At 55.1% G+C, this 22,698-nt stretch overlaps 1 protein-coding gene across 8 annotated transcripts in view; it reads right to left on the reverse strand.

The window, feature by feature from the left end:
* Positions 1 to 1,850: 1,850 nt before the first annotated feature.
* Positions 1,851 to 22,698, reverse strand: part of LOC100967961 (ATPase family AAA domain-containing protein 3B) — a 41,214-nt gene continuing 20,366 nt past the window's right edge. For 4 of the 8 annotated variants that reach the window (XM_034953138.3, XM_034953116.3, XM_034953130.3 and 1 more), the window contains 4 exons: positions 22,285 to 22,355; positions 21,147 to 21,314; positions 20,900 to 21,008; positions 15,475 to 16,192 (listed from right to left, as the gene is read on the reverse strand). In XM_034953138.3, the coding sequence (XP_034809029.3) occupies positions 15,860 to 16,192; positions 20,900 to 21,008; positions 21,147 to 21,314; positions 22,285 to 22,355 (681 nt within the window). In that variant the 3' untranslated portion in view covers positions 15,475 to 15,859. The other 4 variants (XM_063595120.1, XM_063595128.1, XM_063595123.1 and 1 more) reach the window with 2 other exon arrangements.

Genomic DNA, 22,698 nt, shown 5'->3' on the forward strand with positions numbered 1-22,698 from the left:
CTGCATTTTAAAGTCTAACTTCCTCGCAGTTTCAGTAAACAACCTTTTCCACCAGTTCTAGTCAGTAGTTGACATCTGTTGCCCTGGTCACCTGCTCCGTCCTAACTAATCCCGGCCTCCTGCTTTGACCTGAGTCACCTTTAGTTACCTGTCCCATAACCATTTTTCCCGCCAAACCACTCACCCCGCCACTGTGGCCCATACTCCTGCTCCCTTTAAAATAGCCAATGGGCACTAGTTTAGACTGTGCATTCTAACCCTAGCCAATAGGGGAACCACACAGCAGTAGGGGCTACCCGCCTCAGGAATAAGAACCCCTTCTCCTCCCTTGTCCAAGCGCTCGCCATTGCTCCATCTGTGAGATGTCCCCTTCTACAGAAGTAAATTATCTAGCTGAGAAAAATTTATATTCGAGTTCTACTTCTTTGGCGGCACAGAAAATTTACATATAACACAGTGAGCTGCCGAGATCTCGTCACTGCACTCCACTCTGGGCGACTGAGTGAGACTCTGTCAAAAAAAAAAAAAAAAAAAAAAAAGCCAGAAAATACCGGCCAGGCACGGTGGCTCACACCCGTAATCCCAGCACTTTGGGAGGCTGAGGTGGGCAGATCACCTGAAAACAGGAGTTTGAGACCAGCCGGGCCAACATGGTGAAACCCCTGTCAAAAATACAAAAATTAACCTGGGCATGGTGGCGTGCGCCTGTAATCCCAGCTACTCCGGAGGCTTAGGCGGGAAAACTGCTTGAACCCTGGAGGTGGAGGTTGAAGTGAGCCGAGATCAGGCCACTGCACTCCACCCTGGGCGAGCACGACTCCATCGCCAAAAAAAAAAAAAAGAAAAAGAAAAAGAAAGAAAACAGGGCAGGCGCGGTGGCTCACGCCTGTAACCCCACCAGTTTGGGAGGCCGAGGCAGGAGGATTGCTTGAGCCCAGGAGTTGGAGACCAGCCTGGGCAACAAAGAGAGACCCCGTCTGTACCAAAAAAATAGGAGAGGAGGAGAAAAACCAAATGACTTCCCCAGCAATAGCCAGACGTCCCCCACCCCCACCCCATGGCTGTAATCAAGGTTTTGGTTATTTATTTATTGAGAGGGTCTCACTCTGTCACCCAGGCTGGAGTGCAATGGTGCGATCTCAGCTCACTGCAACCTCTGCCTCCCATGCTCAGGCGATCCTCCTACCTCAGCCTCCAAGCCAAGAAGCTGGGACCACCGGCATGTGCCACCTGGCCCTTTTTTTTTTTTTTTAGAGGGAGTTTGACTCTTTTTGCCCATGCTGCAGTGCAATTCCATGGTCTCAGCTCAGTGCAACCTCCACTTCCCGGGCTCAAGTGATTCTTCTGCCTCAGCCTCCTGAGTACCTGGGATTTCAGGCACCTGCCACCACGGCCAGCTAATTTTTGTAATTTTTTTTTTTTTTTTTTGAGAGATGGGGTTTCACCATGTTGGCCAGGCTGGTCTGGAACTCCCGACCTCAGGTGGTGATCCACCCTCCTTGGCCTTGCTGAGATTCCAGGCGTGAGCCACCGCGCCCAGCCCCATCATCAAGGTTTGCAGGGACTAGCTGCAAAGCGGGGGCAGGGGTGGCATCTATTTGAAGCCACTGTGTCTGTTTCGCGTGCACTTCCTCCACCGTGTGTCTGGCCACAGGCAGCTCTGGCGGAGGGGAGGGAGGCGAAGGGGCACCCGCGTATGCACGGCCTCAGGATGGGGCACGGGCAGCCGGTCCCGGGCGGCATTCAGGCACCCGGCCCCGCCGTGGCAGGCACCTCCTGTGAAGCCCCCCCACTCTGTGGTTAAATCCTCCAGAAAGCCCCAGCTTCTGCCTTTTCTGTCACCTTTGACCAGAGGGGGACGTTAGGGGACCCCAAACCCCGCCCCGCGTCAGCCAATAGACACAGCGGTGCGGCCCCTGTGGTACTTTATTACGGGGAGTATTTCCTAAATGTGCGGGGCCGCAAAGGCAGGGGTGGGAGGGGTCCGCGGCCAGGCTCCGTGAGGTGTGGTCTCCCCATGGACTCAGGATGAGGGTTGCTCGTCCTCGGGCCCAGGCCTCTCCCCCTTCAGCCAGCGCATCATCTGCTGGTGCTGCTGGACAGCATCTTGCACGCAGGCGTCCATCATGGCCTCGGTCAGGACCCCGTCCTTGGAGCCATACGCCGTGGCCTAGTGGGGAGAGAGGGAGCTGAGGGAGGCCGCCATGGGAACCCCCCACCCCAAAATGCACGCCAGGGCCCCGAGGTGGGGAGGGGCCAAACCAGGGGCTCCAGGATGGCCTGAGCGTGAAACACAGGCTTCCCGCACCTCGGCAGAGCCCAGCACGTGTGTGGACACCGGGGGCAGCCCCTGCAGTGCCCACAGCCCTGCCTGCGTCCTCAGCACTGCTGTTGCTCAATGACTTTCTAATAATAGAAAGCCCAAGGCAGAGCCTCACTGACGGCCGACCCAGGGCAGCTTCCGAGAGGCAGGTGGCAACTGCAGACCCTCTGCGAGTCTCAGCCGTGGCCAAGCAGTGCCCCCGGGTCACAGGGACCTCAGACCCTCAGACCCTGACCCTCACAGGCCTCCAGGGCAGAGGCAGCCACTGCCCACCTTGAGGCACGTGGCTGGTGGCCCCAAGGCCACCCCTGCCCCACCTTCCTGTCCTCCTGGGCACAGGGCTTGGCATCTAGCACATGGAGGCTGGAGCTGCTGGGGCTGTGGCCCTCGGTGTCGCTTCAGGCAGCCTCAGGTCCAGCCCTTCTGCCAGACAGGTCACTCTCCATCCCAATGCCAGAAAAGGGCATGGAGTCCCCAAGGGGAGTCACCCGTGGGTCAGGGTCAGGGTGTGGGGACCCCCACTGGGCACCGTGCTCAGGAGGGTACCAGGACGCCTGGAGGAAGCACAGGGCAGGGGACCCTTCCCGGACAGCTGAGTGGGACCCTCGCCCCGTCCCAGCTGTACCTCCCAGAGGCAGGATTCATCTCACGCGGTGCAGGGGCGGCAGCACACCATCCTCCCACAACACCGTTGCCACGACGGAACCTGCCATGGGGATGACCCCGTGGTGCCCGTCCCCTCTGCCAGCGCCCATCCCTCACCAAGAGCCACTGTGTGGGGAGACACTGACCGGAGCTGGACCACCACTGTGGGTCGGGGCCCTGGAGCGCAGGAGAGACTGACCGGAGCCACATCGCCACTGTGGGTCAGGGGCCCGGGAGCGCAGGAGAGACTGACCGGAGCCGGACCGCCACTGTGGGTCGGGGCCCGGGAGCGCAGGAGAGACTGACCGGAGCCGCACCGCCACTGTGGGTCGGGGGCCCGGGAGCGCAGGAGACACTGACGGGAGCCGGACCACCACCATGCATCAGGGGCCCAGGACTGCTCAACATCATTTTTGGTCTTGAGCCCACCCAAGAGAGGGCAAACAGGTGCAGGGACCCTCAGGGTCCACCCGAGTGGCTGCACCTCACCCAGGGCCCAGCAGAGGAGAGGGGCTACGCAGATGCTCACAGGGCCACCCCTCTGGGAAGCACGGGACCTGGCAGGAGCCCACCAGAAGTGACAGCTAAATGTCACGTGGCCTCCTGGGTGGGATTCTGGGGCAAGACCCAGTCGCAGGTGGGGCCAACAGTGACACATGACATTCACCACGTGGTGAGGCCCCAGGCCCGGGAGCTCTCTGTGCTACCCTTGCAATTTTTCTGGGAACCTAAAATCTCCAAGCTGTAAAAGTTGAAAGACAAGACCTGGACCTGATTTCTTCACATGTGAATTCACAAAACATTAAGAAGAATCAGAGCACTCCTCAAACTCCTGGACAAATTGAAGAACATTTCCTCACTCATCCTAGGAAGCCAGCAGTACCCTGATATCAAACCCAGATGAAGATGCCACAAGAAAAATGACAGGCCAATATCCTTGATGAGCATCACTGGGAAAGTCCTCAACAAAATGCCAGCAAAGTGAATTCAGCAGTATAATAAAAAAATTACACACCCTGACCAACCAGGATTTATTCCTGGAATGCAAGGATAGTTCATACGAAAATCATGTTCCACATACGAAATGTTCAACATACAAAAATCAATCAATATTAGCAGAATGGAAGAAGGAAACCACATGACCCTCTCAACTGACGCAGGAAAAGCATTTGACCAAATTCAACACCCTTTTATGAGAAAAACACTCAATAAGCCAGGAATTGAAACACACGCCCTAAACATAATGAAGGCCATATATCACAAGCCCACAGGTGACATACTCAGTGGTGAAAAACTGTAAGCTTTTCCTCTGAGTAAGGAACCAGGCAAGAATGCTTTACTGCTTCTATTCCACATACCACTGGAAGTTGTGGCCAGGGCCATTAGACAAGAAAAAGAAGTCATCCAAACTGAAAAGGGAGAGGTAAAATCACCTGTTCTCAGATGATATAATCTTATACGTAGAAAATCCTAGAATCCTGCTGGGCGCGGGCAGTGGCTCACGCCTGTAATCCCAGCACTTTTGGAGGCTGAAGCGGGCAGATCATGAAGTCAGGGGATCGAGACCATCCTGGCTAATACAGTGAAATCTCATTTCTACTAAAAATACAAAAAATTAGCTGGGCATGGTGGCAGGCGCCTGTATTCCCAGCTACTCAGGAGGCTGAGGCAGGAGAATGGCGTGAACCCAAGAGCGGAGCTTGCAGTGAGCCAAGATTGTGCCACTGCACTCTAGCCTGGGTGACAGAGCGAGACTCCATATCAAAAAAAAAAAAAAGAAAGAAAGAAAATCCTGGAATCCATATTGGAAAAAACAACCCCGTGACATCAGCAAAGTTACAGGAAACAAAATCAACAGCAGAAACAGCTGCAATTCTACATACTAACAATGAATAATCTGAAAGGGAAATTATGAAACCATTTCCATTTACAATAGCATCTGAAAGAATAAAATACTTGGAAATTCACTTAACCAAGAAGGTGAAAGACTTGTACAATGAAAACTGGCTGGGCGCCGTGGCCCACGCCGGTAATCCCAGCACTTTGGGAGCCGAGGCAGACGGATCACCTGACGTCATGAGTTTGGGACCATCCTGGCCGACGACTGCACTCCAGCCTGGGTGACAGAGTGAGACTCCATCTCAAGAAAAAAAAAAAAAGAAAACCAGACAACATTGCTAAGAGACGTCAAGGCAATATAGAGACTGGATGCAATCCCTGTAATACCCGAATTATTTTTTACAAAAATAGAAAAAGCATTAATACGTTGATATGGAACCTTTAGGGATCTTGAATTGCCAAAGGGAAAAAAAAAAACTTTTTATTTTATTTTTTTGCGAGGGAGTCTCACTCTGTCACCCAGGCTGCAGGACAGTGACACGATCTCAGATCACTGCAACCTCCACCTCCTGGGTTCAAGTGATTCTCCTGCCTCTCAGCCTCCCAAGTAGGTAGGATTACAGGCACACACCACCATGCCTGGCTGATTTTTGTATTTTTAGTAGAGACAGCGTTTTACCACTTAGGCCAGGCTGGTGTCGAACTCCTGACCTCGGGTGCTCCACCCACCTTGGCATCCCAAAGTGCTGGGATTACAGGCATGAGCCACTGTGTGTGGGTGGCAAGCCAACCAGGTGCTGAGGTAAGAGACCGAGGGCACAAGCTGTTCCAGTGTAATAAAATATATAGAATAGGAATAGTTATACCAGATATAGATCTTAGATATGATTACATATGAATATCATTCATTAGTTTGTAGCAATTGCTCTTTATTCCAATATTATAATAATCCTCGCTCTATAATCATAATCTAGGAAAAACCAGGCCATACCGAGATAGGAGCTGAAGGGACATGGTGAGAAGTGACCGGAAGACAAGAGTGCGAGCCTTCCATTACGCCCGGACAGGGCCACCAGAGGGCTCCTTGGTCTAGCAGTAACGCCAGCGCCTGGGAAGGCACCCGTGACCTAAGCAGACCGTGGTCTAGCGGTAGCGTCAGTGTCAAGGAAAAGCACTCGCTACTTAGCAGACTGGGAAGGGGAGTCTCCCTTTCCCCAGGGGAGTTTAGAGAAGACTCTACTCCTCCACCTCTTGTGGAGGGTCAGGCCCGCCCACAGTTATCCGAAGGCCTAACCGTCTCCCTGTGATGCCGTGCTTCAGCAGTCACACTCCTAGTCCGCCTTCACGTTCCATCCTGTACACCTGGCTTTGCCTTTTAGATAACAGTAGCAAAATTAGTGAAAGTACTAAAAGTCTCTGATAAGCAGAAATAATGGCGTAAGCTGTCTCTCTCTCTCCCCGGCCCCCGCCTTGGCTGCCAAACAGGGAAGAGCCCCCGTCCAGTGGACACGTGACCCACGTGACCTTACCTATCACTGGAGATGGCTCACACTCCTTATCCTGCCCCCTTGTCTTGTATCCAATAAATAACAGCGCAGCCTGGCATTCGGGGCCACTACCGGTCTCCACGTCTAGGTGGCAGTGGTTCCCCGGGCCCAGCTGTCTTTTATCTCTGTCTTGTGTCTTTATTTCTACACTCTCTTGTCTCCGCACACAAGGAGAAAACCCACCGAACCTGTGGAGCTGGATCCTACAACTGTGCCTGGCACACACACACACACACACACACACACACACACACACACACACACAAACTGTTGAAGGACAAAGTTGGCACTGGGCGCGGTGGCTCACCACCACCACTGTGAGCAGTGCAGGATGAGCATCCTTGTAAGGGACACCAGAGTGAGAGCTCAGTCACTCTCTCCGCCACATGAGGACCCAGCAAAGAACACTCCACAGGGAGGGACTGAGCTGGCACCCTGACCTTGGGCCTGTAGTCTTCAGAGCTGTGGGCACACACGCCCCAGTGGTTATGGCAGGCCCAGCAGTCGACCACACTCCTGTTCTCTCTTTTTTTTTTTTTGAGACAGAGTTTCCCTCTTGTTGCTGAGGCTTCAGTGCAATGACGTGGTCTCGGCTCACCGCAACCTCCGCCTCCCAGGTTCAAGTGATTCTCCTGCCTCAGCCTCCTGAGTAGCTGGGATTACAGGCGCCTGCCACCACGCCCGGCTAATTTTGTATTTTTAGTAGAGATGGGGTTTCTCCATGTTGGTCAGGCTGGTCTCGAACTCCCAACCTCAGATGATTCGCCCACCTCGGCCTCCCAAAGAGCTGAGATTACAGGTGTGAGCCACCGCACCTGGCCTTGCCAATTAAATTTTTAAGCTACAATGCCCACAACAGGCAACATGTGAACCCCGCCTGTGAACTCAGGACTGAAAGTGAGGGACCAGGCACTGTGGCTCACGCCTGTAATCTCAACATTTTGGGAGGCCGAGGCAGGTAGATCCCTTGAGGTCAGGAGTACAAGACCAGCCTGGCCAACATGGTGAACCCCTGTCTCTACTAAAAATCCAAAAATTAGCCGGGTGTGGTGGTCGGTGCCTGTAATCCCAGCTACTCGGGAGGCTGAGGCAGGAGAATCACTTGAACCTGGAAGGTAGAGATTGCAGTGAGCCGAGAACGCACCACGACACTCAAGCCTGGGCAACACAGCAAGATTCCGTTTCAAAATAAATACATAAAATAATTAAAATGCAATGCAATGCAATGCAATGCAAAAAAAATTCTGCTAAGTGAAAAGAAATAAGGTGAGAATGTCAAGAAGATCCCCATCCTCCGGACAACCAGACGCCCTCACCAACACTGGCCCTCCCTCTCGGGAGGCTCTGCGGCACTGTCTCTCACCTCCCCTAGTTTCCTTCTGTGAAATGAGGCGCCCAAGCTCGGCCCTGCGCCCCACTGCTGCCCATGTACATGCCCCCAGCCCTACCCACCGGCAGTAGCCCTACCAATCTCCACGCCCGAACCCCATGTGCGCCCCGGCCTCCCCACCCACACCGGCCCCACTCACTTTGAGCTTGGACTGTTGCTCCAACTGCAGCGTCTGCTCCTGCATCTGCGCCAGATTCAGAGTGTCCTTTGATGTGGCCTGCGGGCACAGGGGCACAGAGGGCAGGTGTTAGGATACACGGATGCCGCTGGGCAGGCACGCACACCAGCCAAGGGGCTTTCTGGAATCCACGGCCACGCCTCGACCTCAAAGCCCCCAGCCCTGCCTCCCCATCCTCCTTCCTAGTCAGACCTGGCGTGACGATGCCCCATCCCCAGCACACGGCCTGATGCATTTGTGAGGTTTTATCCCCCCAGGGATGGTCTTGGAGAGCCACATCAGGAAGGCCATCCCACGTGGACGGGAGGAGGCTCTTGCCCAATTCAACAGAAAGTCAGGCGATGGCCAAAGTGTCCATTTTATCATGATACATACGCTTTTACTTTTTTTTTTTTTGAGACGGAATCTCGCTCTGTCGCCCAGGCTGGAGTGCAGTGGCGCTATCTCGGCTCATTGCAAGCTCCACCTCTCGGGTTCGTGCCATTTCTCCTGCCTCAGCCTCCCGAGTAGCTGGGACTACAGGTGCCTGCCACCACGCCCAGCTACTTTTTGTATTTTTAGTAGAGACAGGGTTTCATCCTGTTAGCCAGGATGGTCTCGATCTCCTGACCTCGTGATTCACCTGCCTCGGCCTCCCAAATTGCTGGGATTACAGGCATGAGCCACTGTGCCTGGCCTGATGTGGCTTATACATTTATATATATATATATATCTTAGACTGAATGAAGTCTTATTAATAGCAAAGGATAATTAAAATCCCAAACTCCCAAGGTTTTCAACAAAAGTAAAGTTTGCTATAAGTTATCAGTGTAGGCCGGGTGCGGTGGCTCATGCCTGTAATCCCAGCACTTTGGGAGGCCGAGGCGGGTGGATCGCCTGAGCTCAGGAGTTCGCGACCAGCCTTGGTAACATGGTGAAACCCGGTCTCTACTAAAATACAAAAAATTAGCCGGGCATGTCGGCCTGTGCCTGTAGTCCCAGCTACTTGGGAGGCTGAGGCTGGAGAATCACTTGAACCCGGGAGGCGGAGGTTGCAGTGAGACAAGATCGTGCCACTGGACTCCAGCCTCAGTGACAGAGCATGACTCTGTCTCAAAAAAAAAAAAAAAAAAAAAAGGCTGGGCGTGGTGGCTCATGCCTGTAATCCCAGCACTTTGGGAGGCCGAGACGGGTGGATCACGAGGTCAGATCATCCTGGCTAACATGGTGAAACCCCGTCCCTACTAAAAATACAAAAAATTAGCCAGGCGCGGTGGTGGGCGCCTGTAGTCCCAGCTACTAAGGAGGCTGAAGCAGGAGAATGGCGTGAACCCAGGAGGCGGAGGTTGTAGTGAGCCGAGGTTATGCCACTGCACTCCAGCCTGGGCGACAGAGCGAGACTCTATCTCCAAAAAAAAAAAAAAGATAGAGAAAAAAAAAAGCCACAGTAAATTTAAAACCTATACTTGAGGCCAGTGGTGGCTCATGCCTATAATCCCAGCACTTTGGGAGACCGAGGCAGGCGGATCACCTGAGGTCAGGATTTCAAGACCAGCCTGGCCAACATGGTGAAATCCCATCTCTACTAAAAACATAAAAACTAGCTGGGCATGGTGGTGGACGCCTGTAATCCTAGCTACTCGGGAGGCTGAGGCAGGAGAATTGCTTGAACCCAGGAGATGGAGGTTGCAGTGAGCCAACACAGTGACACTACACTCCAGCCTCAGCGACGAGTGAGACTCCATCTCAAGAAAACAAACAAAACAAAACAAAACAAAACAAACAAAAAAACTTACCCAAAGGCATGGAGGCCACTGACAACTATCCTTAATGTGGTAACCCACGGACGGCCGTAGTGCATGACGGGATGACACTTATTTAAAGATAGTTACTTCCAGGTGATTCAAGGAAAAAGACAATGAGTAACTAACAGGAAAAACTTGTGGAAATAGAGGCCAGGCTCTGTGGCTCACACCTGTAATCCCTGCACTCTAGGAGGCTGAGGCAGGTGCATCACCTGAGGTCAGGAGTTCAGGAGCAGCCTGGTCAACATGGTGAAACCCTGCCTCTACTAAAAATACAAAAATTAGGCCGGGCACGGTGGCTCACGCCTGTAATTCCAGCACTTTGGGAGGCTGAGGCGGGCGGATCACGATGTCAGGAGATCGAGACCATCCTGGCTAACATGGTGAAACCCCGTCTCTACTAAAAACATAAAAAAATTAGCCGGGCGTGGTGGCGGGCGCCTGTAGTCCCAGCTACTCAGGAGGCTGAGGCAGGAGAATAGCGTGAACCCGGGAGGCAGAGCTTGCAGTGAGCCGAGATCGTGCCATTGCACTCCAGCCTCGGTGACAGAGCAAGACTCCGTCTCAAAAAAAAAATACAAAAATTAGCTGGGCGTAGTGGCGAGCATCTGTAATAACTACTCAGGACGCTGAGGCAGGAGAATCGCTTAAACTCAGGAGGTGGAGGTTGCACTGAGCCGAGATCACGCCATTGCACTCCAGCCTGGGCGACAGAGTAAGACTCCATCTCAAAAAATAAAAAATAAAAAAATAGAGTTAATAAAGTTTCCTAATAATTGGTCTGCTCAAGCATGAGAGCTGTTTGCACTCGGCCAAGCCTCAAAGTACTTACAGAACCAGGAAGGAACCATCTATACGAATTCTAAGTATGCCTTTGGAGTGGCTTTTTTTTTTGAGATGGAGTCTCACTCTGTCGCCCAGGCTGGAGTGCAGTGCCGCAATCTCGGCTCACTGCAAGCTCCGCCTCCCGGGTTCATGCCATTCTCCTGCCTCAGCCTCCCAAGTAGCTGGGACTACCTGGCTACCACGCCCGGCTACCTGCTACCTGCTACCTGCTACCACGCCCGGCTAATTTTTTTTTTTGTATTTTTAGTAGAGACGGGGTTTCACCCTGTTAGCCAGGATGGTCTCGATCGCCTGACCTCGTGATCCGCCCGCCTCGGCCTCCCAAAGTGCTGGGATTACAGGCATGAGCCACTGCACCCCGCCTCAAGTGGCTGATACATTTATATATATATACACATTTATATATACATTTATACATATATATATATAGCACTGAATGAAGTCTTATTAATAGCACAGGATAATTTTTTTTTTTTTTTGAGACGGAGTCTCGCTCTGTCCCCCAGAGACTGGAGGGCAGTGGCGCAATCTCGACTCACTGCAAGCTCCGCCTCCCGGGTTCACGCCATTCTCCTGCCTCAGCCTCCTGAGTAGCTGGGACTACGGGCGCCTGCCACCACGCCCGGCTATTTTTTTGTATTTTTAGTAGAGATGGGGTTTCACCGTGTTATCCAGGATGGTCTCGATCTCCTGACCTCGTGATCTGCCTGCCTCGGCCTCCCAAAGTGCTGGGATTACAGGCGTGAGCCACCGCACCCGGCCGCAAAGGATAATTAAAATCCCAAACTCCCAAGGTTTTCAACAAAAGTAAAGTTTGCTATAAGTTATCAGTGTAGGCCGGGTGCGGTGGCTCATGCCTGTAATCCCAGCACTTTGGGAGGCTGAGGCGGGTGGATCGCCTGAGCTCAGGAGTTCGCAACTAGCCTTGGTAACATGGTGAAACCCCGTCTCTACTAAAATACAAAAACTTAGCCGGGCGTGTCCACCTGTGCCTATAGTCCTAGCTACTTGGGAGGCTGAGGCAAGAGAATGGCTTGAACCCGGGAGGCAGAGGTTGCAGTGAGACAAGATCGTGCCACTGGACGACTCCAGCCTGGGCAACAGAGCAAGACTCTGTCTCAAGAAGAAAAAAAAAAAAAAAAGGCTGGGCACGGTGGCTCACGCCTGTAATCCCAGCACTTCGGGAGGCCGAGGTGGGCGGATCACCTGAGGTCGGGAGTTCGAGACCAGCCTGACCAACCTGGTGAAACCCCATCTCTACTAAAAATACAAAATTAGCCGGGCTTGGTGGCGCATGCCTATAATCCCAGCTACTTGGGAAGGCTGAGGAAGGAGAATCGCTTGAACCCGGCAGGCGGAGGTTGCAGTGACCAGAGATTGCCCCACTGCACTCCAGCCTGGGCTACAAGGCAAAACTCCATCTCAAAAAAAAAAAGAGCTGTTTGGAACCAACCCCACCAGGGTGAATGGAAGACATAGTATCTATCTACGGCTGGGCGCGGTGGCTCACGCCTGTAATCCCAGCACTTTGGGAGGCCGAGGAGTGCGGATCATGAGGTCAGGAGTTCAAGACCATCCTGGCCAATATGGTATAACCCCCTCTCTACTAAAAATACAAAAAGTAGCTGGGTGTGGTGGCACGTGCCTGTAATCCCAGCTACTTGGGAGGCTGAGGCAGAAGAATCGCTTGAACCCAAGAGGCAGAAGTTACAGTAAGCCGAGACCAAAAAAAAAAAAAAGGTATTGCAGGCCGAGCGCGCTGGCTCACGCCTGTAATCCCAGCACTTTGGGAGGTCGAGGCGGGCGGATCACGAGGTCAGGAGATCGAGACCATCCTGGCTAACACGGTGAAACCCCATCTCTACTAAAAATACGCACACACAAAAAATATTAGCCAGGAGTGGTGGCGAGCACCTGTAATCCCAGCTACTCAGGAGGCTGAGGCAGGAGAATGACATGAACCCAGGAGGTGGAGCTTGCAGTGAGCTGAGATCGCGCCACTGCACTCCAGCCTAGGCGACAGCATGAGACTCTGTCTCAAAAAGAAAAAAAAAAAAAAACAGAGGAACCACACAGCAGTAGGGGCTACCTGCGTCAGGAATAAGAACCCCTTCCCCTCCCTTGTCCAGGCGCTCGCCATTGCTCCAGCTATGAGATGCCCCCTTCTATAGAAGTAAATTTCGCAGCTGAGACAAGTTAACATTCGAGTGCTACTTCTTTTGCGACACCGAAAATTTACATAAAACACAGTGAGCCGCCGAGATCTCACCACTGCACTCCAGCCTGGGCGACAGAGTGAGACTCCGTCTGAATAAAACAAACAGGCGGGGCACGGTGCCTCAGGCCTGTAACCCCAACACTTTGGGAGGCCGAGGCAGCAGGATCGCTTGAGCCCAGGAGTTGGAGACCAGCCTGGGCAACAAAGAGAGACCCCGTCTGTACCAAAAAATAGGAGAGGAGAAAAACCCAATGAGTTCCCCAGCTGTACCCCCTCCCACCAACCCCATCCCCACCCCCCGCCATGGCCATCATCAAGGGTTTGGTTTTATTTTTATTTTTTAATTTATTTTGAGACAGGGTCTCACTCTGTCACCCAGGCTGGAGTGCAGTGGTGCGATCTTGGCTGTCACCTCTGCCTCCCATGCTCAGGCGATCCTCCTAGCTAAGCCAACAAGCTGGGACCACAGGCACATGCCACCAGGCACCGCTAATTTTTATTTTATTTTATTTGAGACGGAGTTTCACTCTTGCTGCCCAGGCTAGAGTGCAATGGCGGGGTCTTGGCTCACTGCTACCTCTGCCTCCTGGGTTCAAGTGATTCTCCTGCCTCGGCCTCCGAGTACCTAGGATTACAGGCACCTGCAACCACGCCCGGCTAACTTTTGTATTTTTAATAGAGACGGGGGTTTCGCCACATTGGCCGGGCTGGTCTCGAACTCCTGACCTCAGGTGATCCACCCGCCTCAGCCTCCCAAAGTGCTGGGATTACAGGAGTGAGCCACGGCACCTGGATTTTTCTTTTGTATTTTTTGTAGAGATGGGGTTTCACCATGTTGGCCATGCTGTTCTCAAACTCATGAGCTCAGGAGATCCACCTGCCCAGGCCTCGGAAAGTGTTAGGATTCCAGGTGTGAGCTGCCGTGCTGGGCTCCATCAGGGCTTTTTTTTTTTTTAAACAGTTCCATTGCCCAGGCCAGAGTGCAGTGGCTCCATCTCGGCTCACTGCAACCTCTCCCTCCCAGGTCCAAGCGAGTCTCCTGCCTCAGCCTCCCGAGTAGCTGGGATTACAGTCACCCACCACCATGCCAGCTAATTTTTTTGTATTTTTAGTAGAGACAGGGTTTTGCCATGTTAGCCAGGATGGTCTCGAACTCCTGACCTCATGGTTCACCCACCTTGGCCTCCCAAAGTGCTGGGATTACAGGGGTGAACCACCTAGCCCGGTCTAATCTGGCTTAATTTTAAATACAAAGTATTGATTGCTGGTTTAAGATTTAGGCAATTCCTTTAAAGAGAAATTGAGGCCAGGCTTGGTGGCTCATCCTGTAGAGGCGGCAGGATCTCTTGAGGCCAAGAGTTGGAGACCAGCCTGGGCATTACAGCAAGACTCAGTCTCTACAACAAATTTTTACCATTAGCGGGTGTGGTGGTGCACGCCTCTGGGGCTAATTAGGGCCTAGTAGGGTATGGCTACTGGACAGGCTGAGGCAGGAGCATCACTTGAGCCTGGGAGGTTGAGGCTGCAGTGAGCTATAATCACACCACTGCACTCCAGCCTGGGCTCAGAGTAAGAACCCATCTCTAAAAGGAAAAAGAGAGAAATGGAGAGAGCGAGCAGAGGTAGACAGCCTCCCTCCAGGCACTGCAGCTCCGAGGGGTCTGCTCTCCGATGGGCCCGCTGCGTGCCCAGGCCGAGGGGTCTGCTCTCCGATGGGCCCGTTGCGTGCCCAGGCCGAGGGGTCTGCTCTCCGATGGGCCCGTTGCGTGCCCAGGCCGAGGGGTCTGCTCTCTGATGGGCCCGTTGCATGCCCAGGCTCCTCTTCTGTTTCCTACTTCAACCAACAGCCTACACCCTTCCTAAGGACACAAAGTTCAGAAAGCATTGTTTCATCCACCAATAATATGAGGCTCTGCGCCATGGCACTGTGCTGTTTCGTTGCTGTGATTCCCCCGACCACCCCTGCACCCCGCCCTGCCCCAAAGCAAAGGTTTCCTGTCTGAGAGTCCTCCAGCAGCGAGGACCTGGAGGAGTGACTGTGCAGGTTCCAGATGCAGGTGGACAGCCTGGCCTCCAGCCTGACCTTGAGCCAAGACAGGGATGCAGCTGCCTCCAGAAGCCTGGGCCAGCGGGGACAGGGGCTGCAGTGCCAGAGTAGGCCCCAGCCAGGCAGTGGGTACCACGCTCTGCTCCCAGAATTCAGGCAGCGAGTGTGCTTCCTGAGCTCTCTGCATCTGAGCAGACCTCTGGGGACAGGGAGCTGCATGGCATGCCAGGACTGTGGTCTCCCAGTGTGGCCTGTGGCCCCCAGTGACCCAGCCCCAGGGCATCCAGAACCGAGGCTGCAGTGGCCGACTGCGTGTCTTCCATGGACGATGCCTGGGCAGAAGCGTGCCCTCTTACACCTGAGCACAGTGTGGTCATGAAGTCACCGCTGGCCCCCACATCACTCTGCAGCCTCATTCTTCTTGGGGGCCCGGCCTTCAGGAGGGAGGGGCTGGTGGGGCGCAGGCGGCCAGTCCCGGGCAGCATTCAGACCCCAACCCAGCTGTGGCGTGAGGCTGATGTGAAGCGCACCGCTCTGTGATCAGTAAATTCTCCAGAAAGCTCCAGCCTCTGCCTCTTATGTCACCTTTGACCCCAGGAGGACGCTAGGGCGCCCCTGAAACCCCGAGTAGTGTCAGTCAATAGAGAGACACGGTGGTGAGGCACCTGTGGGACTTTATTAGATAAACACACACCAGCTCCAGCCACAGGCTTGGACCGGCCAGCCGACAGTGCGGCCTCAGACACCCCTGCCGGGTTCCCTGCCCCCTGGCCACGGCTGGAGGCAGTGTTCAGGCCGCCCCACTTCTGTCTAGTCCTGACAGGCCCCGGCTCACCTGGCTCTGCTGTGGGAGCCAAGAACAAAGACCCCGCCTGCCCCACTCCTTCTGCCCCAGGGGCTCAGCCAGCACCCACCCTCCCAGTGGCCTGGGCAGGGGCTGGGGTACAAAGCCTCACCCTCCCCCTGTGAGCCAGACGGAAAATGCATCTCCCAAGAGTGTCTCGAGGGGCAGGAAGGAGGCCTGCCCCTCCCTAGCCAGTGCCTACAACAGGGGGTGTCCTGAGGGGCAGAACGGCTGACCCCCACCACAAGACATCCTGGGGGACAGAGGCCCTGGGCACAGCCCAGTCCCCACCCAGGAGCATATCCTAAATGTGCAGGGGCCGGCAAGGCAGGGGTAGGAGGGGTCCGCGGCCAGGCTCCATGAGGTGCGAGTCTCGCCTTGGACTCGGGATAGGGGGTGCTCGACCCCGCGCCCAGGCCCCTCCGCCTTCAGCCAGCGCATCTTCTGTCGGTACTGCTGGACAGCATCTTGCACACAGGCGTCCATCATGGCCTCAGTGAGGACCCCGTCCTTGGAGGCATACGCCGTGGCCTAGTGAAGAGAGAGGGAGCTGAGGGAGGCCGCTATGGGAACCCGCCACCCTTAATGCACGCCAGGGCCCCGAGGTGGGGAGGGGCCAAACCAGGGGCACCAGGACAACCTCAGGGTGAAACACAGGCTTCCCACACCTTGGCAGAGCCCAGCACGTGTGTGGACACCGGGAGCGGCACCTGCAGTGCCCACAGCCCTGCCTGCGTCCTCAGCACAGCTGTTGCTCAATGACTTTCTAATAATGGAAAGCCCAAGGCGGAGCCCCACTGAGGGCCGACCCAGGGCAGCTTCCGAGAGGCAGGTGTGAATTGCAGACCCTCTGCGAGTCTCAGCCGTGGCCAGGCAGTGCCCCCGGGTCACAGGGACCCTCAGACCCTCAGACCCTGACCCTCACAGGCCTCCAGGGCAGAGGCAGCCACTGCCCACCTTGGGACATCAAGGCCACCTCTGCCTCCATTTCCCTGTCCTCCTGGGCACAGGGCTTGGCATTGAGCACACGGAGGCTGGAGCTGCTGGGGCTGTGGCCCTTGGTGTCGCTTCAGGCACCTCAGGTCCAGCCCTTCTGCCACGGACAGGTCGCTCTCCATCTCAGTGCCAGCGAAGGGCGTGGAGTCCCCAAGGGGAGGCACCCGTGGGTCAGGGTCAGGGTGTGGGGATCCCCACTAGGTGCCGTGCTCAGGAGCGCACCAGGACGCCTGGAGGAAGCACAGGGCAGGGGACCCTTCCCGGACAGCTGAGCGGGTCCCTAGCCCCGTCCCAGCTGTACCTCCCAGAGGCAGGATTCATCTCACGCGGTGCAGGGGCAGCAGCACACCATCCTCCCACAACACCGTCGCCATGACGGGACCTGCCATGGGGATGACCCCGTGGTTCCTGTCCCCTCTGCCAGCGCCCATCCCTCACCAAGAGCCACTGTGTGGGGAGACACTGACCGGAGCTGGACCACCACTGTGGGTCAGGGGCCCGGGAGCGCAGGAGAGACTGACCGGAGCCGCACCGCCACTGTGGGTCAGGGGCCTGGGAGCGCAGGAGACACTGACCGGAGCCGGACCGCCACTGTGGGTCGGGGGCCCGGGAGCACAGGAGACACTGATCGGAGCTGGACCACCACTATGCATCAGGGGCCCAGGACTGCTCAACATCATTTTTGGTCTTGAGCCCACCCAAGAGAGGGCAAACAGGTGCAGGGACCCTCAGGGTCTACCCGAGTGGCTGCACCTCACCCAGGGCCCAGGAGAGGAAAGGGGCTATGCAGATGCTCACGGGGCCACCCCTCCAGGAAGCACGGGACCTGGCAGGAGCCCACCAGAAGTGACAGCTAAATGTCACGTGGCCTCCTGGGTGGGATTCTGGGGCAAAACCCAGTCGTGAGTGGGTCCAACAATGACACATGACGTTCACCACGTGGCGAGGCCCCAGGCCCGGGAGCTCTCTGTGCGACCCTTGCAATTTTTCTGGGAACCTAAAATCTTCAAGCTATAAAAGGTCAAAGAGAAGACCTGGACCTGATTTCTTCACATGTGAATTCACAAAACATTAAGAAGAATCAGTACCACTCCTCAAACTCTTGGACAAATTGAAGAACATTTCCTCACTCATCCTAGGAAGCCAGCATCACCCTCATATCAAAGCCAGACAACGACACCACAAGAGAAATGGCAGGCCAATATCCCTGATGAGCCTCACTGGGAAAGTCCTCAACAAAATGCCAGCAAAACAAATTTAGCAGTATAGTTAAAGGACTCTACACCCTAACCAAGCAGGATTCATTCCTGGAATACAAGGATAGTTCAATATATGAAAATCAATCAATATTAACAGAGTGGAGGAAGGAAACCACATGACCCTCTCATCTCATGCAGGAAAAGCATTTGACAAAATTCAACACACTTTTATGATTTGAAAAAAAACATTCAACTGGTTGGTTGCGGTGGCTCACACCTGTAATCCCAGCACTTTGGGAGGCCGAGGTGGGCAGGTCACCTGACGTCAGGAGTTCGAGACCAGCCTGCCCAACATGGTGAAACCCTGTCTCTACTGCACTCCAGCCTGGGCGGCAAAAGCGAGACTGGTCCCCCCACCAAAAGAAAAAAAAAGAAAGAAAAAAAATTTACAAACCAGGATTGAAGGACATGCCCTAAACACAAAGAAGGCCAGCGATCACAAGTCCACAGCTAACATACTCAGTGGTGAAAAACTGAAAGCTTCCTCTGAGAAGGAACCAAGCAAGAATTCTGACCACTTCTATTCCACACATCGCTGGAAGCTCTGGCCAGAGACATGGGACAAGAAAAAGAAAAGTCATCCAAACTGAAAAGGGAGAGGTAAAATCACCTGTTCTCAGGTGACATAATCTTATGTGTAGAAAATGCTACATAAAAGAGCCACCGTGCCAAGCCAATTATTGTTATCATTTATATTTTGAGACAGTTTCGCTCTGTCGCCCAGACTGGAGTGCTGTGGTGTGATCTTAGCTCACTGCAACCTCTGCCTCCTGAGTTCCAGCAATTCTCCTGACTCAGCCTCCCGAGCAGCTGGGATTACAGGTGCCTGCTACCACACCCGGTTAATTTCTTTCTTTTCTTTTTTTTGGAGATGGAGTCTCGCTCTGACACCCAGGATGGAGTGCAGTGGCACCATCTCAGCTCACTGCAACCTCCACCTCCCGGGTTCAAGCAATTCTCCTGCCTCAGCCTCCCGAGTAGCTGGGACTACAGGCACCTGCCAACACGCCCGCATAATTTTTATATTTTTTAGTAGAGATGGGGTTTCACCATGTTGGCCAGGCTGGTCTCAAACTCTTGACCTTGTGATCTGCCCACCTCAGCCTCCCAAAGTGCTGGGATTACAGGAGTGGGCCACTGTGCCTGGCCTTTTTTTTTTTTTTTTTTTTGAGATGGAGTCTCACTCTGTTACCCAGGTTGGAGTGCAGTGGTGCAATCTCGGCTCACTGCAACCTCCACCCTCTGAGTTCAAGCAATTCTCCGGCCTCAACCTCCTGAGTAGCTGGGATTACAGGTGCCTGCCACTGTGCCCGGATAATTTTTGTATTTTTAATAGAGATGAGGTTTCACCATGTTGGCCAGGCTGGTCTTGAACTCCTGACCTCAAGTGATCTTCTCTCCTTGGCCTCCCAACATGCTGGGATTACAGGAGTGAGCCACCGGGCTTGTTCCAAATTATTCTCAGTTTTTAAGACAGGGTCTTGCTCTGTAACCCAGGCTGGAGTGCAGTGGCACAATCACAGCTCACTGCAGCCTCTGCCTCCTGGACTCAAGGGATCCTCCCACCTCAGCCTCCCAAGCAGCTGGCATTACAGGCATGTGCCACTACGTCCGGCCAATTTTTTCATTTTTTGTAGAGATGGGGGTCTCACCTTGCTTTCCAGGCTGGTCCTGAACCCCTGGCTTCAAATAATCTGACTGACTTGGCCTCCCCAAATGCTGGGAATACAAGCATCAGCCACCACCATACCCAGCCTCTGCTTTCTGAGTTGTGGAAACAGACCTGGTTCCAAGTGGGGACGGCCTGGAACAGAGACCTCAGCTGACCCACAAGGACGGGGTTTGAGATCTGGGGCTCTTTATCACAGCGGCATAACCCAGCCTGTACTGACTAATACAGCTCCCTACATACCCCGGCTCCTACGTTCAAATCAAGGTACTCAGCTACTTCATTAAGCTGTCACACATTCATTCAAAAGCACTGCTAGATTGAGGAACCAGGTTGTCACACAGACCCTGTGGACCCCAGAGGCAGCAATACCTGTGTGTGGCCAGGGCGCCTTCTACCCCACAGACCTGGTTTTGCTTTTCCAGCAACCCCCAAAGACTAAAGCTTTCTTTTATTTTGAGATGGAGTCTCAATCTTTGGCCAGGCTGGAGTGCGGTGGTGCGATCTTGGCTCATTGCAACCTCCAACTCCCTGGGTCAAGCAATTCTTCTGCCTCAGCCTCCCGAGTGGCTGGGATAACAGGCATTCACCACCAAGCTCAGCTAATTTTTGTATTTTTAGTAGAGACGGGGTTTCGACATATTGGCCAGGATGGTCTCAATCCGACCCCGTGATCTGCCTGCCTCAGCCTCCCAAAGTGCTGGGATTGCAGGCGTGAGCCACCGCGCCCGGCCTGATCAGAGCTCTCTGGATGGCCGTGCCCACACTCCTGTGAGTCTCGGCTCCTCGGCCCTGGAGTATCCACAGAGCAGCAGGAGGGGTGCCTCCGAGGAACAACTAACTGTAGGACAATCAGAGGCCACTCCCGCCGAATGTCTGAGCCCGTCAAGCAGGACCAAGCCAAGGGACCTGGTCCAGGAAACACAACGTCCCTCCACCCCCACCACCCAACTCACACGGGGCCTGTCCTGACGACCATTCGTCAGGAGGTGCCTGTTGGCCAAGATGAGAGCCAGAAACCTCCCACCACACCCAGCAGAGCCCAGGCGCCTGGGATGCTGGACTGGCTTCCAGAGAGCCCCGTGTGACTGTCAGCCACTGACATGGCCCCACCCTCCTGAGGGCACGAGCAGGTGCACGCTGCTGCATGGAGTGGCCCGACTGAGGCAGGGGGCCCTGTGTCACGTCTGTGCACTGAAAATCCCTCAACAGAAGCTCCTGCATGACACCGGTGCTGGGACAGGCCTGGCACAACTGAACGTCTCCACAGCAGTTGGGGTCCCGTCTGGGTGGACGCGCCGGAGCCTGACTCACCTGCCAGGACACGGCCAGCTGAGCGATCTCCCGGCCCGACATGCCCTCCGTCAGCCGAGCGACCTCCGAGCACTTACTCCCGTAGTCAAACTGGGCCAGCTTCAGGCGCCTGGGGAAGGAGTTCCCAAGTGAGGCAGCCAAGGCCGCAGACCCCACACCACGAGGTGGAGGCCGGAAGACAGGCAGCCGGCCTACACCCATGCCATATGGCGCCTGGATTGGGGGCCGGGTGAGGCGGGACACTCACCGTTTTCCTTCTGTGGCCGGCTTAAGAACACAGTTGTCAAAATGCAGTCTCACCAGGCGCTCCCGCTCCTCCTGCTGCGGCAGGTCGAAGTGGACCATCACGTCGATGCGGCTGTTGATGGCGCAGTCAAACTGCTCAGGCAGATTGCTGGCCAGGACCAGCATGAATCTGTAGGACAGGGATGGGGAAGGAAACGCTGGGGCTGCCGGCCGAGATGCCCCGAGGGCAACGGGGGCTCCTCAGCCCCCTCGGGGAGACTTTTTGGGAGAATCTAAAGCGGCAGCTTGTGAGCACAGGAAACATGGGGAGAACGCGGCCACAGCCCTGGTCACCCGCCTGCCTGCCCCACCACGCCCAGCTGCCCCCCGCCCGGCTTCTCGGGTCTCTGTTCTCGCCCTGTGTGGTACTTCCCCGCTGACCCTCGCCCAGCCTGATAGGCAGCGCTGGGAACACCACTTCCTCCTGCTACCTGAGCCCCGCTGTGCTGGGAGCCGGGATGCGGGACCCAAAGTCCATGTCAAGATTATGGCCACGCGAGCCAGAAGCAGGACCTCGGGGGCCCGGGTTCAGCAGAGGCTCAGCAGGGCCCCAGCCTTGCCTCTCTGGGAAGGACCTGAGTCAGGGCTCCAGGGAGCGTCTACCGGCAGCAGCTGACCAGGGAGCCCAACCTGCCTGAGGAGTCAGCCACGGCCGACCAGCAGGACTTGATTCTCCGTGTGACATGTGACTGGGGCTGGAGGGGCCCAGGAGACCAAGAAAACTCAAAATTAAGGGATTTGGGAGGGACAAGGGAGCCTGGCCATGGGGCGGTCACCCTATGGGGGACATCTGGGCGGCAGCAATCAGACCACCTCCCTTGCAGGCACAGGACCCCAAAAACCTAGGGCACAGGGACCTGCAAGCTGGGGCGGCGGCGCACAGGGCCGTGAGGACAGGACTGACCCCAGCTCTGCCCGGGAGGCCCCCGCATGTTCCTCAGTGACACCCCGTGCTGTCCCGTTCCCAGGGGACATCTGAGGTGGGCACACTGAGGCCACAGCTGGTGCCCAGCACTGTGAGCCAGGGACCCTCAGTGGGAACCAAGGGCGACGGCTGCACAGCCCTGCCCGGGGGCCCAGGACCCGAGGGGCTCCCTCACTTGTTGCTGTGCTGGCCCATGTGGTACAGGAAGGCGTTCAGTGTGGCTCTGAGGTCCTTGCTTATCTCCTCCTGCAGAGAGAAGGTTCCAGCCTTAGGCACCAGAAGCAAAGCCTTGTAAACAGCCACAGCAGAAAGTCCCACAGGCCTCCCTCCTGCAGGGAGCAGGGACGTGGCGACACTTTCATGGATCTAGACTCAAAAGCCTGACCAGGGCCAGGGGCGGTGGCTCACGCATGTAACCCAGCATTCTGGGAGGCCGAGGCAGGCGGATCACCTGAGGTAGGGAGTTTGAGACCAGCCTGGCCAACATGGTGAGACCCCGTCTGTACTAGAAATACAAAAATTAGCCATGCATGGTGGCACACCTGTAATCTCAAGCCACTTGGGACGCTGAGGCATGAGAATTGCTAAA

Source organism: Pan paniscus, chromosome 1 (genome assembly GCF_029289425.2).
Source record: "Pan paniscus chromosome 1, NHGRI_mPanPan1-v2.0_pri, whole genome shotgun sequence".
In the NCBI taxonomy this organism is placed as follows: Eukaryota; Metazoa; Chordata; class Mammalia; order Primates; family Hominidae; genus Pan; species Pan paniscus.